At 44.8% G+C, this 15,491-nt stretch overlaps 1 protein-coding gene across 1 annotated transcript in view; it reads left to right on the top strand.

The window, feature by feature from the left end:
- SDHAF2 (succinate dehydrogenase complex assembly factor 2) overlaps positions 1–14,948 on the top strand; it is an 18,061-nt gene extending 3,113 nt beyond the window's left edge. Inside the window, exons 2-4 of the mRNA XM_017878455.1 lie at positions 5,643–5,866; positions 6,024–6,133; positions 14,141–14,948. Of these exons, the coding sequence (XP_017733944.1) occupies positions 5,643–5,866; positions 6,024–6,133; positions 14,141–14,271 (465 nt within the window). The 3' untranslated portion in view covers positions 14,272–14,948. The remainder of the gene's footprint in view (positions 1–5,642; positions 5,867–6,023; positions 6,134–14,140) is intronic.
- Positions 14,949–15,491: the final 543 nt, after the last annotated feature.

The following is a 15,491-nucleotide window of genomic DNA, read 5'->3' as shown; positions in this document are numbered from 1 at the left end:
CTCCTGGGTTCCAGCGATTCTCCTGCCTCAGCCTCCCAGGTAGCTGGGAGTGTAGGTGCGTGCCGCCAGGCCCAGCTAATTTTTGTATTTTTAGTAGAGACTTGATTTCACCATGTTGGCCAGGATGGTCTCTATCTCTTGAAACTCGTGATCCTCCTGCCTCAGCCTCCCAAAGTGCTGGGAGTATAGGTGTGAGCCACCACATCCAGCCCTGTATTTGTCTATATATTTACCATTACCAGTGAGCTTTATGTTTTCTTTCTTTTTTTCTTTTTTTTTTTTTTGAGACAGAGTCTCGCCTTGTCACCCAGGCTGGAGTGCAGTGGCGTGATCTCAGCCCACTGCAACCTCTGTTTCCTGGGTTCAAGCAGTTCTCCTGCCTTAGCCTCCTGAGTAGCTGGGATTACAGTCGTGTGCCACCACACCCGGCTAATTTTCATATTTTTAGTAGCGACGAAGTTTCGGCATGTTGGCCAAGCTGGTCTCTAACGCCTGACCTCGTGATCCGCCTGCCTTGACCTGCCAAAGCGCTGGGATTATAGGCCGTGATTTTCTTTTGTTGTCTAGTGTCTTTCCTTTTCTGCTTGGAGGACTTCTTTTAGCATTTCTTGTGAGGCAGGTCTAGTGGTGATGAACTCTCTAGCTTTTATCTGGTGAAGTCTTTATTTCTCCAACGTTTTTAAAGGACAGCTTTGCCAGATATAGTATATTGGGTTGGCAATTCTTTTCTTTCAGCGTCTTGAATTATATTATCCCACTCCTAGCCAGCAAGGTTTCTGTTGAGAAATCTGACAGTCTTTTGGAGGCCTTCTCATATGTGATAAGTTGCTTTTTCTCTTGCTGCTTCCAAAATTTGTCTTTGACTTTTGACAGTTTGTTTTTGGAAAGATAACTGTCTTTAACTGACAGCATATAAAACATGAGCCAGAGAAGCATAAAATTATTTTTTATAAATTTTTTTTTAATGTCTTGGAAACCTTTATTCTTAGAGTTTTGGGGATTTTGTTGTTGTTATTGTTGCTCTATCCAGGCTGCATTTTGTTGTTCTTATTGTTGTTGTTTGAAATGGAGTCTCGTTCTGTTGCCCAAACTGGAGTACAGTGGCCCAATCTCAGCTCATTGCAACCTATGCCTCCCGGGTTCAAGTGATTCTTCTGTCTCAGCCTCCTGAGTAGCTGGGACTACAGGACACCATGCCTGGCTAATGTTTGTATTTTAGTAGAGATTGGGTTTCACTCTGTTGGCCAGGCTGGTCTTGAACTCCTGACCTCAAGTGATCTGCCCACCTCAGTCTCCCAAAGTGCTGGGATTACAGGCCTGAGCCACTGCGCCCAGCTATTTTTTATAATTAGAGAGCTATTCCTGCCTGCAAAGACAAATATATTCCAATAGAAATTTCCAGCGATAATTTCTTTAACACAACTCATAACAGTGTCACACAATTCCCTGGAACTATGTGACAACCATTATTGTTTCTTGTATGGAATGCTGCCTTGATACTAACAGAAAAAAAAGGGTGAAATTTGGCTAAAATAATAAGACATCCCAATTATTAGAATAATTTCCTTGTACTGATGATGATAGTCTTCCCCATCCGCATTCATTTCTGTAGAAATTACTCAACCATGTTATTTTAGTACAGAAAGCAGGAATCCCTGCCTTCAGTCTGCATCAGAATCTCTTAGAGGGCTGTTAAAAATTCATTCGTCAGGGCCCAGTCCTGGAGATTCTGATCCAGAATGTTTACGGTGGGGCTTGGGAATCTGAATTTTCATTGCATGCTGTATTAGTTTACTGGGGCTGCTATAACCTGTGTGGTTTGAAGAACAGAAATTAATTTTCTCATAGTCCTGGAGGCTAGAAGTCAAGAACAAGGTGTTGGCAGATTTGGTTTATTTTGAGGCCTCACTCTTTGGCTTGCACATGGCCACCTTTTCACTGTGTCCTCACCTTTCTCTGCATGTACATCCCTGGTGTCTCTTTTCTGACTTTAAAGAGATAGGGTCTTGCTTTGTTGCTCAGGTTGTAATTTAACTCTTGGGTTCAAGCAGTCCTCCCACCTTGGCCTCCCAGGTAGCTGGGACTACAGGCACAGGCACTGCACCCAGCTTTTTCTGACTTTTGACAGTTTGATTAAAATATGTCTCAGTGTGGACTTCCTTGGGTTTGTGCTAATTGAGATCTGTTGGACTTGAATCTGGATGTCCACTTCTTTCCCCAGCTTTGGGGGTTTTCAGCCATTATGTCTTTTTTTTGAGATGGAGTCTCACTCTGTCACCGAGGCTGGAGTGCGAAGGCACGTTCTCAGCTCACTGCAACCTCTGTCTCCTGGGTTCAAGCAGTCCTCCTGCCTCAGAGTCCCTAGTAGCTGGGGTTACAGGCACACGCCACCATGCTTGGCTGCTTTTTGTATTTTTAGTAGAGACGGGATTTCGCCATGTTGGCCAGGCTGGTCTAGGACTCCTGATCTCAGGCGATGTGTTCACCTCAGCCTCCCAAAGTGCTGGGATTACAAGCATTAGCCACTGAGCCCAGCCAATTATGTCTTCTAATAAGCTTTCTGCCCCTGTCTTTCTCCTATAGGATTCTCATAATGTGTATATTGATCTCCTTGATGAAGTCCCTAAGGCTTTCTTCACTCTTTCTCATTCTTTTTTTTTTTTTTTAAAGGAAAAACCCTGACTGATTTCAAATGACTAGTCTTTGAGTTTGCTGGCTCTGCTGCTTGATCAGATCTACTATTGATCTTCTCTAGTAAATTTTTGTATTTATTTATTTTTTTTTTTTTGAGATAGAGTCTCACTGTGTCGCCCAGGCTGGAGTGCAGTGGCGCGATCTCGGCTCACTGCAAGCTCCGCCTCCCAGGTTCACGCCGTTCTCCTGCCTCAGCCTCCCTATCAGCTGGGACTATAGGCGCCCGCCACCACTCCCAGCTAATTTTTTGTATTTTTTATTAGAGATGGAGTTTCACCACATTAGCCAGGATTGTCTCCACCTCCTTACCTCGTGATCCACCTGCCTCGGCCTTTCAAAGTGCTGGGATTACAGGCGTCAGCTACTGCGCCTGGCCTAATTTTTAAACTTTTATATATTTTTATTTTTTAGAGACAGGGTCTCACTATATTGCCCGGGCTGGTTCTCAAACCCCTGAGCTCAAGTGATCCTCCAGCCTCAGCCTCCCAAAGTGCTACAATTATAGACGTGAGCCACCATGCCTGGCCTCCTGTAGTGAATTTTTCAATTCAGTTACTGTATTCTTCAGCTCCAAAATTTTTATTTGGTTATTTTTTAATGTTTTCTGTCTTTTCATTGGTATTCTCATTTTATTCAAGCATCACTTTCCAAAGCTCATTGAACATCTTTATTATGACTAGTTTGAATTCTTTATCAGGTGATTCATATAATTCTGTTTCTTTAAGGCTCGTTTCTGGAGATTTATGTCATTCCTTTCATTGGACCATGTTTCCCTCTTTATTCATGTACTTGGTAACTTGTACTGGTGATTTCTGCATTTGAAAAATCATCTGTCTCTCCTGGTCTTTGTACTGGTGATTGGCCTTCACCAGTCAGCATGGATAGAGATTCTGAGGGCCTCTCAATCCTTTCCTGAGGATGTGTCTTTTCTGGACTTGTGGATGTAAATTCCCAATGAGAAGAATTTGCTGGTTTCCTTTTGCAGGAGCTCGTAATTTCTTGCTCCCTCTAGTGTCTGCCTGTGATACTGCAGTTTCTCTGGAGCTGCTGCAAGTCTCCCAGCTGTCTTATTCGGTGGCCTCCAAACTTTTAGAGTATGCCATGTCCCATCAGTGCCCCAAGCTGGGCAAGACAGAAACCAGTCCCTCTGGTAGCTTCCCCAAAAGACAGACTGTTATGACTGGGTGTGGTAGCTCATGCCTGTAATCCCAGCACTTTGGGAGGCCCAGGTGGGTGGATCACCTGAGGTCGGGAGTTCGAGACCAGCCTGACCAACATGGAGAAACCCTGTCTCTACTAAAAATACAAAATTAGCCGGGCGTGGTGGGGCATGCCTGTAATCCCAGCTACTCGGGATGCTGAGGCAGGAGAATCACTTGATCCTGGGAGGTGGAGGTTGCCGTGAGCTGAGATCACGCCATTGTACTCCAGCCTGGGCAACAAGAACGAAACTCAATCTCAAAAAAAAAGTCAGAATGTTAGATGCACACTCCACTCCCCTAACCCTGGGAGAGGCCACCAGGCTGTATTGGCCTTTCTCTGTGGTTTCAGGGAACCTCTGGATCAGCAGCAAACCACCAGGCATTTAGAGTGTGCTAGATCCTTTCAAGTGCTTAGAGACAGAAACCAGTTCCCCAGGGAGCCCCTGAAAAGCTAGAATGTTGGATGCACACTGCACCTCTTTCCCTCCCTAGGGAGAAGCTGGGAGGTGGGAGTTTTCTCCTGCTTGTTCTGCACTGAGCCAAGGATGAGTGATGAGGGAGTGAGTGCTTGCCATTCTAAACTGTCACCTTTATTCTCCATGGTTCTTTGTTCTCCCTCAACCTGCCGTCAGTACTTGGATTCAAACAAAACAGAAACCTGATACCCCCAAAGGTCTGAACATTATACATACTTTTCAGTGTTCTCTTTCCATCTCAGTTAGAAGCTACGAGCTGGGGGTTATCTCATGATCATGATTGGGCAGGGAGGGGAGAGACTGGCATATGAGTGCTACAAATTTTTCTGCTGGCTTTGATGCAACTGGTTTTGTGCTCACCTGGGGAGCAGGAGCCTCTTACTGGTTTCTGGATTTCTCCTAGGGAATTGGTTTGTTTGTTGCTGTTGGCTCAGTGTCTCCATCGGGGAGGAGGATCTGGGGTTTCCTACTCCACCAACTTCACCTCTTGCTGAGGGCACCCCATCTTGACATCATGTCTTGATAGTTTATCCATTTCTGTGGATTGGGAGCCTGTGGGGGATGAGGGATCATGCTGTGTCTGTGTGCTCAGGATTTGACACAGGTGAGTGAGTAGAGTATAAACCATACTGTAAGAATTTTAAGGGAGTGCAAAGGAAGGAAAAATTATTTCTGCCAGCATAGTTTCTGGAAAGGAACTGGTTAAGGACACATTTGCAGTTAGGACTGCGTTTTAATTCTAATTGCAGTTACTATTTGGATGATTTGGGGTGAGTTATTGACCCTTCCTGAGCCTCTCTTTCCTTGGCTGTAAAGTGGGGGACAATATCAACGTAATTTCTTTTCTTTTTCCGGGGACAGGGTCTGTTGCCCAGGCTGGCATGCAGTAGTACGATCACAGCTCACTGCAGCTTTGACCTTCCCAGGCTCAGATGGTCTTCCCACTTCAGCCTCCTGAGTAGCTGGGACTATAGGCACCATGGTGGGACTACCCCACTTTGGCTAATTTTTGTATTTTTTGTAGAGACAGGGTCTCACGTCTCACTATGTTGCCCAGGCTGGTCTCGAACTCCTGAACTCAAGTAATCATGCTCATGTCAACCTCCTGAAGTGCTGGGATTACAGGTGTGCGCCACTATGCCTGGCCAGCAGCATAATTTCCTCATGACTAAATGTGATTGAATGCATTCAGCACCTAGTAGGCATTAAGTAAATGATAGTGATGATAGTTGTCATTACTGTAAAGATGTTTTTGGTTTGTTCTTTTCAGATGCTTGCTCTGTCAAGGCACAGCCTGTTGTCTCCTTTGCTCAGCATGACATCATTCAGACGCTTCTACAGAGGTGACAGCCCAACAGATTCCCAAAAGGACATGATTGAAATCCCTTTGCCTCCATGGCAGGAGAGAACTGATGAATCCATAGAAACCAAAAGAGCCCGCCTGCTCTATGAGAGCAGAAAGAGGGGAATGTTGGAAAACTGCATTCTTCTTAGGTATGGGACTAGGAGTCTTTTTTTTTTTAAATCAGGCAGCCTCCTGAGCCAGAGTAGGTTCAGAGAGACTCCTGGGAGTAGGACTCTTGGTGTCACTTCTCTTTTATTAGACATAGCCGCCTCAACCTCTTTTTCTTTTTTTCTTTCTTGTTTTTAGCCTTTTTGCTAAAGAACACCTGCAGCACATGACAGAGAAGCAGCTGAACCTCTATGACCGCCTGATTAATGAGCCTAGTAATGACTGGGATATTTACTACTGGGCCACAGGTACTGGGCACGATAAGCAGCATAATGGGAAAATAGGACAGTTTAGGCTGATTTGAGTCTAGAATTGTATCCTAGATAATTTTTTTATTTCTTTCTTTCTTCTTTGGAGACTGAGTTTCACTCTTGTTGCCCAGGCTGGAGTGCAATGGCATAATCTCGGCTCACTGCAACCTCCACCTCCCAGGTTCAAGCGATTCTCCTGCCTCAGCCTCCTGAGTACCTGTGATTACAGGCATGTGCCACCACACCTGGGTAATTTTGTATTTTTAGTAGAGATGGGGTTTCTCTGTGTTGGTCAGGCTGGTCTCGAACTCCTGACCTCAGGTGATCCACCCGCCTTGGCCTCCCAAAGTGCTGGGATTACAGGCATGAGCCACTGTGCCTGGCCTATAATTTTTTTCTTTTATTCATGAAGTAGACACTCAACCCAAACACTGTTCAAATTTTTGTTAAGTGTATAAAATTTGTTTTATCAGTTAAGGTTCTTTATTTGCAAGACAAAGTAGAAACTTGTCTGTCTCACTTAAGCAAAAAAGAGTTTAGTGGAAGGGTATGTGAAGCTCTCAGTGTCAAAGGTTGAAGAAGAACCATGCTGGGAATGGAGTGGAATCAGACAACTGAGTCTGCATAGCCAGAACTCCTCAATAGTTTCATTCTGGCCGGGCGCGGTGGCTTATGCCTCTAATCTGAGCACTTTGGGAGGCTGAGGCGGATGGATCACTTGAGGTTAGGAGCCTGAGACCAGCCTGGCCAACACAGGGAAATCTCATCTCTACAAAAATACAAAAAAATTAGCCGAGGAAGGTGGCGGGCACCTGCAAGCTCAGCTATTTGGGAGGCTGAGGCAAGAGAATCGTTTGAGCCTGGGAGACAGAGATTGCAGTGAGCTGAGATTGCACCACTGCACTCCATCCTGGGCAACAGAGTGAGACTATGTCTCAAAAAAAAAAGTTTCATTCAGACACTGCCTTTATGAGGAATGAATTCTAACTGTGTATAGTTAGGATTAACTTTGGCTATGAGTAAAAAAAAATCCAAAATAATAATGGCTTAAACCAGGTAGAACGGTCTTTCTCATGACAAAAGTCCAGAGGAAGGCACACTCCAGAGCTCATAGAGGGGTTTCAAAAAGTCATGGGTACAGGTCACCCCAACTTGCTGCTCTTTCATCCTAGCATGTATTGTCTACTTCTTGATGCAGGACAGCTGCTGAAGCTGTCCTGTTCACATTTCAGCCCGGAAAAAGTGTGTGGAAGTGCATACCCCTCCTTGGTAGATCCCGCTCAGGAAATTGTCCAGCATACTTCCACTTATTTGCCATTGGCCACAGCTTAGTTACTTGGCTACATCTAACCATAAGGAAAAATAATATAGTCTATTCCATCTGCCCAGCTATGTTGGAGATTCTGTTATCGATGAAAATTGCATATTAGGGGACGTGTCATTCATTTCTGCCACACTCTGCGACTGCTGTTTTTGTGTCTCAATATTTGTATCAGAAAGTAGCAGCCATTGTCTATGGGTTCCAGGTATGAAGAGTGATAAGACAGAGTCTGGAGCCTTATGCAATCACTGGAAAGCCAACAAAGTCCAAATATTTACTCTCCGACCCTTTACAGAACAAGTTTGCCCTGACTTAGCATAATGCATTTGCGATTCGTATCCTCGTTGTTGTTTGTATCAGTAGTTCATTCTTTTGTGTTGTTGAGTAATATTCCATTGTGTGAATGTACCACAGTCTGTTCATTTGTTGACCAGCTGAGGGACATTAGGATTGTTTCCAGCTTTAGGTGATTATGAATGAAGCCACTGTAAACATTTGCATACAGATTTTGTGAACATAGGTTTTAGTTTTTCTTGAGTGAATACTCAGGAGAAGGATTTGCTGGGTCGTGTGGTAAGTGTATATGTTTAACTTTATAATAAGGCCAGGTGTGGTAGCTCATGCCTGTAATCTCAGCATGAGATTACATGCTCCTTCTTTGGGAAGCTGAGGCAGGTGGATCACTTGAGGCCAGGAGTTTGAGACCAGCCTGGCCAGCATGACAATACCCCGTCTCTACTAAAAATGCAGAAGTTAGCTGCCTGTGGTGGTGCACCCAACTCCTCTGGACGCTGAAGCAAGAGAATCGCTTGAATCCAGGAGGTAGAGGTTGCAGTGAGCCGAGATCACGCCACTGCACTCCTGCCTGGGTAACAGAGCAAGACTCTCTCAAAAAAATAAATAGGGCTGGGTGCAGTGACTCATGCTTGTAATCACAGCACTTTGGGAGGTCAAGGCGGGTGGATCACCTGAGGTCAGGAGATCCTGACCATCCTGGCTAACACGGTGAAGCCCCGTCTCTACTAAAACTACAAAAAATTAGCTGGGTGTGGTGGCGGGTGCCTGTAGTCCCAGCTACTCAGGAGGCTGAGGTAGGAGAATCGCTTGAACCTGGGAGGCAGAGGTTGCAGTGAGCCAAGGTCAGGCCACTGCACTCCAGCCTGGGCAATAGAATGAGACTCTGTCTCAAAAATAAGTAAATAAATAAAACTTTTAATATGTTTTTTCTGTAATAGGTAAATATAGATAGTAAATATAGAGAGTGAATATTTTAGGCTTTGCAGGCCATACAGCCTCTCATAACTATTCAAACCTCGACCTTTGTAGCATGAAAGCAGCCACAGACAACGGATAAACAAAAGAATATGATTGTGTTTCAATAAAACCTTATTGTGGACACTGAAATTTGAATTTCATACTGTTTTCACCGGTTATGAAATATACTTTTGATTTTTTTCCCCAACCATTGAAAAATCATTCTTGGCTGGATGCAGTGGCTCACACCTGTAATTCCAGCACTTTGGGAGGCTGAGGCAAAGGATCTCTTGAGGCCAGGAGTTTGGGACCAGCCTGGGCAACATAGACCCCCTGTCTCCAAAAATAAAAGTAAATTAGCTGGGCTTGGTGGTGCACGCTGTATTCCTCGCTACTTGGGAGGATCACTTGAGCCCAGGAGTTCAGAGACTGCAGTGACCTATCATCACGCCACTGCATTTCAGCCTGGGCAAGAGTGAGATCCAATCTCTAAAACTCATTCTTAGCTCACAGGGCATAGTTTGCCAACTTCTGTGCTAAGCAAAAGAGGTCAGACTCAGCCAGGCGCGGTGGCTCACGCCATAATCTCAGCATTTTGGTAGGCTGAGGTGGGCAGATCATGAGGTCAGGAGATCGAGACTATCCTGGCCAACATGGTGAAACCCTCTCTCTACTAAAAATACTAGGTGTGGTGGTGGGTGCCTGTAATCCCAGCTACTTGGGAGGCTGGGACAGGAGAATCTCTTAAACCAGGGAGTCGGAGGTTGCAGTGAGCCGAGATCATGCCACTGTACTCCAGCCTGGGCGACAGAGCGAGACTCCATCTCAAAAAAAAAAAAAAAAAGAGGTCAGACTCAAAGAGTACATACTCAGTACATAATTGGGCTCAAAGAATGTGATTCTGTTTACATGATAATCTGAAAAAGGCAAAACTTACAGGGACATATCAGTGATTGCCAAGGTGTTGGACCTGAAGGGAGGGGTTGGTGTTCCACATCTTTACCCACACTTTGTATTATCAGGGTTTTGTTTTTGTTTTTAGCCATTCCAAGAAGTATATATTGGTATATCACTATAGCTTTAATTGGCATGTCTGGAATGACTAATAATATTGAGGATCTTTTCATGGGCTTATCAGCCCTTTATGTGTATTTGGTGACGTGTCTCTTCAAATTTGTCCCCCACCCCCGCCTCCTCCCTTTTTTTTTTTTTCTAAGACAGGATCTCACTCTGTCACCCAGGCTGGAATGCAGTGGTGCAGTCATGGCTCAGTGCAGGCTCCACCTCCTGGGCGCAAGCGATCCTCCTACCTCACCTCCAGAATAGCTGGGACTATGGGCCTGCACCACCATGCCCAGCTAATTTTTGTTGTTACTGTATTTTTTGTGGAGATGAGGGTTTGCCATGTTGCCTAGACTGGTCTCAAACTCCTGAGCTCGAGTGATCCACCTGCCTTGGCCTCCCAAAGTGCTGGGATTACAGGTGTGAGCCCCTGCGCCTGGCCAGATTTTCCATTTTGGAAGATACTTTCACTGGATATAGAATTCGAAGGTCACAATGTTTTTTCTTCTATTAAATAGATGTACTTCTACCTCCAACTCTTAGTGTACAAGATCAGGTAGTCAAGAGTTCCACTGGGTTTGGGCTTTGGTTTTGCTCTAGTTACCTTCAGTGTGTCGCCAGCTTCACATTCCCTCTTGTGTTACCATGTGCTGTTTTCTCATTTCCATAGTTTGTGACGAGGTCTGCTGTATCTTTTGTTCCTTTGTGTGTATCTTCTTTTTCTGAATCTTTTCAATATTTTGTCTTTGGTTTCTAGCTGTTTCAATATTATATATGTAGGTATTTATTTGATATTTATATATATAGGTATTTATTTGATATTTATCGTGCTTTTGGGTTCTCTGGGCATTTTGGATCTGCGTTTTCATCTTTTATTATTGTTGAAAATTTCTCAGCTATTATCCCTTCAGATATTTCTTCTGCTTTGTTTTCTCCCTCTTTTCCTTCTAGGATTCTAGTTATACGTAGTTAAATGGTTTGATATTGTCCAACAGCTTTTGTGGGGGTGGTTTTGGTTTTTTGGTTTTTTGAGACAGTCTTGCTGTGTCACCCAGGCTGGAGTGCAGTGGCGTGATCTTGGCTCACTGCAACCTCTGCCTCCTGGGTCCAAGCGATTCTCGTGCCTCAGCCTCCTGAGCAACTGGGACTACAGGCACGTGCCACCATGCCTAGCTAATTTTTTTGTATTTTTAGTAGAGACAGGTTTCACCATGTTGGCCAGGCTGGTCTTGTACTCCTGGCCTCAAGTGATCCATCCACCTCAGCCCCTTAAAGTGTTGGGGTTACAGGCGTGAGCCACTGTGCTCAGTCTGTCCAACAGCTTTTGGGTTCTCTGTTTTGTGTTTTTTCACTCTTTTTTCTCTTTGTATATCAGTTTGGGTAATTTGTATTAGTTCATATCTCTTGACCTATCTTCCACTAATTCTTTCCTTGATGATGCCAAATCTCATGATGAGCCTGTTGAAATCATTCTGCATATCTGCTACTGTATTTATTTTTAGCATTTCCGTTTGACTTTTGGAGTTTCCAACTCTCTGCTAGAATTTCTCATCTGTTTATACATTTTGTCTGCTTTTTCCACAGGCGCCTTTAATATTAGTCATAGTCATTTTAAATTCCCTGTCTGATAGTTCTAATATCTGGGTCATCCCTCAATCTGCTTCTGTTGATTTCTTTGTCCCTTGATGGTGTGTTGTTTTTTTCTTCTTTCGTGTATGTGTCTTTAGTAATTTTCTATTGATTATTAGACATTGGGGTAAGACAGTAAAGACTTTCTCTTAAGAAACCCTATTCTACCTTCAGCTCTCAGCCTTCGTTGTATTTCTGTGTCTCAGAGGGAATCTCTGTCTATGTTCTTGTCTTCCCCCAGTGCAGCAGCCTTCCTGTTGCTTTCCACTTGATGCTTGGTTCAGGAGAGGAGAGGTTGGGATGGCACTCTCTGTTGTCCTGGTCTAGCCTTAGTCCCAGGTAGCCCATGTGGTCCTGGGTCTTGGAGCTGGGATTTCTCGGTGATAGTGCCTCTCCCATAGGGGTAGAGGAAGAGAGTCCAGACTGGGCTTTATGCTTTTTTTTTTTTTTTTTTTCCTGAGACGGGGTCTCGTTCTGTTGCCAAAGCTAGAGTGCAGTGGTGCAATCTTAGCTCACTGCAGCTTCAAGCTCGGCTCACGTAATCCTCCTGCTTCAGCTTCCCAAGTAGGTAGGACTAGAGGTGCATGCCACCACACCCAGCTATTTTTGTTTGTTTGTTTTTGTAGAAATGGGGTCTCACTGTGTTGCTCAAGCTGGTCTCAAACTCCTGTCCTCAAGCAGTTCTGCCTTGGGCTCCCAAAGCACTGGGATGTGCATTTTTTTGGCTGCATTGGCTTTTCCCCTCCTCCTGGTCTTCGCCAATGAGGGAGCTTCTTTCTAGCCTCCTGCTTTCTACCCAGTCTTTGTCAAGAGCACACCTTTGTGAGAAGAACCTGTGAGTGGGTGCATATTCCATTTGTCTGGGGTTTTATTTTTATTTTTATTTATTTATTTTTTTGAGATGGAGTTTCACTCTTGTAGCCCAGCTAGAGTGCTGTGGCACAATCTTGGCTCACTGCAACCTCTGCCTCCTGGGTTCAAGCAGTTCTCCTGCCTCAGCCTCCCGAGTAGCTGGGATTACAGGCGCCTGCCACCACACCTGGCTAATTTTTGTATTTTCAGTAGAGACGGGTTTCACCATGTTGGCCAGTCTGGTCTCGAACTCCTGACCTCAGGTGATCTGCCCACCTCAGCCTCCCAAAGTGCTGGGATTACAGGTGTGAGCCACTGTGCCCAGCCTGTGTCTGTGGTTTTATACACTCATGCTAGCCCACACTTGGCTTTTAACAATTCATTGCAAATTTTAGTGGCACAGGCCTGCAGTCCCGGCTGCCCTGGAGGCTGAGGCAGCAGGATTGCTGGAGCCCAGGAGTTCTGGGCTGCAGTGCACTATACCGGTCAGGTGTCTGCTGTAATAAGCTTGACATCAATATGTTGACCTCTCAGAAGCAAGTGACCACCCGATTCCCTAAGGAGGGGTGAACCAGCCCACGCTGGAAATGGAACAGATCAGAATTCCTGTGCTGATCAGTAGTAGAACTGCACCTCTGACTATCTACTGCAGTCTACCCTGGGTAACATAAGGCTGACCCTGTCTGTGTTAATTTAAAAAAAAATTTTTTTAGCTGAATTTCTTTTACCCATTTGTATGATGTCCAGTGTCTCTTCTTCCTGTGCATGCCACAGGTGAGCAAGTACACGGCTCTCGTTTCTCCTTTGAAGGGCCTCTTTTTCCTTAGGTTTCATCTGTTGGGTTACCCTGTGACCTCAGCTCTCTGATATCTTTGAGAAAAGTCATGATATTTGTAGTTTACGTGGCTTTTTTTGTTACAGTGAGTGTGATATTCTTTCCAACTTTCTACATTCTTGGAGGAAGCCAAAACCTCTTTGATCTGATTTTGATTGTCACATGAAAACAGAGCCCTCACTAGATGCCAGGCCCTGTGCCGAATAAGGGAGAATCTGACTTGGTTTTGAGGAATTCTCTCTGCTGGCATCATACCTAGAGTTGGTGGAAGGGTAATTCTGGAGCACATTTCCTCGGCTTCGGCAGTGGGAGGCTTTGCTTGTAATTGGCATCTTAAATAAGTGTCCCGAGGGTGTAGAGAAAGGTCAGAGGGAGCAGTGCGCTGCCAGACCTGCTGCTGTAGACTGAGGCTGACCTTCTCATTCTTCTGACTCAGTACCTTTTTTGCCCGTTCACTGAAATCTGGTTCTTTAGGCTCATGACAGTTCTGTGTGCCTCTAATATCCTTCCAATAAATTCCTTTTTGTTTAAGTTTACTAGAGTTGTTAGTTTCTGTCTCTTAAAACTGAGGACCTCTAACTGATTGACAAAGGAGAAAGAGGTTTTGTTTCAAGAAATGTATACATTGCGAGGGAAAACACAATGTCTGGGGAACAATGGAATTGACAAATGCAAAGCAAAATAGTACAGCCAAGATTGTGCGGGCCAGGGGTCAGCAAACTTGTTCATAAAGGACCAGATAGTAAATATTTTACTTGTAGTCATACGGTCTCTGTTGCAAGTACCCAATTCTGCTGTCGTAACACAAAAGCAGCATGGATAATATGTAAACCATTGGGAGCAGCTGTTCCAATAAAACGACTTGCAAATATAGGCTCCCACAGTTTGCCACCCCCTGGTATAGGCTAACATCGTGTATATTTAGAAGAAGGATGGAGACAGTCTATATATCCATCTGTGATTCTTGGCCAATGTTTCAAGTTTTAAGATTCTCATACCTGAGCATTGACTGATTATGGCATAATTTTTTCTGCCCACTCTTCTCTTGCAGAAGCTAAACCAGCCCCAGAAATATTTGAAAATGAAGTCATGGCCCTGCTGAGAGACTTTGCTAAAAACAAAAACAAAGAGCAGAGACTGCGTGCCCCAGATCTTGAATACCTCTTTGAAAAGCCACGTTGAGCTGTGCTGCACAGCCTGGCATAGGGGTTCAGTCTGCGGATGGTAACTACTTATGATGGACGTTAGCCTTGGCTTCCAGCTTCTCTTTAGATGCCCAGCTGCCCCACCCCAGACCATTGGTCCTGCCTCAAGTGATGGACACAACCCTTTCCCAGGACATACATGTAAATGTGCAATGTGACTCATTCTCATACTTTTTTGTTCAACTGTGAGCCTCAAAAGTGATTTGTCAGCAATGCTGGCATGCAGGCCTTGCCTGGCTGCTGTCCCTAGAGGCAAGTCTGCCACGAGAGGGCGCTGCAGGCGAAGCAATTGTGTTTGCTCATTGCCTCAGCCCAAGTGTACTCAAAGGAAAGAGGCAGCCAGCTGTGTGTGCGGTACAGAAAGCCACCCGCCCTCCCTGCAGCTCCCTGCCCTCAGTGGCCCAGGGCTTTGTTGAAGTGGAACTCCCCACTTCCAACCTGGTATGGCTCCTTCTGCGAAGGGAAGCTGATCCCAGCCTCCTGAGCCGAATCCTTCAAAGGCACAGCAGGCAGAATGAGGGCCACAGGCAGGAATGGCGTAGGCACGCTGCTTAAGAGTCAACATCTTCATCATTGGGCTTTCCTTAAAACATACACTTTGTAAGTTGAAAGAGAATTATTAAAGAATACTGAAAAAAGGAAATTTATAATTTCCCAGCCCTCACAATTAATTTTAATTTTGTCTATTTTCATATAACCTATAGTCATATGTTTATGGAGCTTTATAAGTTCACAATTACAGGTTTTATTTTCATGTAGCACTATAGAAAACTTTCCCCCTCATTCCTACAGTCTTCACAGTTATTTTAGTTGACTAAATAATAATACATAAGAAATAATATATTAGAATGAATTAGTTAGAAGTGTTTTTAAAAGTTCTGTGTGACTTCCGTGTTGCTAAGTGGTGCTCTCCCTGGAGGAGTTTTGCCCTCAGAGCTGTAATCTAGGCAGTAGAATCAGTCACCCAAACTGGACCAGGTACATCTAAAGATGTTGACCAGAAGAAGGTCGGCCAGATTTGATGAGCAGGTGGTGGGTGATTATAAGAGCCACACAAGGGGAAGACGCACGTACATGTTCCCAGCATTGTTGAGCTCCAGGGTTCCTACAGAGCCATCTCATGGTTCCTGCCTGCCCTTCAGTATCCCTGGCTCAGGAGGAAAGGAAAGAGATGTAGCCTTTACATAATCACAGTAA

This window comes from Rhinopithecus bieti, unplaced genomic scaffold, assembly GCF_001698545.2.
Source record: "Rhinopithecus bieti isolate Rb0 unplaced genomic scaffold, ASM169854v2 scaffold_11488, whole genome shotgun sequence".
Taxonomy (NCBI): Eukaryota; Metazoa; Chordata; class Mammalia; order Primates; family Cercopithecidae; genus Rhinopithecus; species Rhinopithecus bieti.
This window is presented reverse-complemented; position numbering and strand designations above follow the sequence as displayed.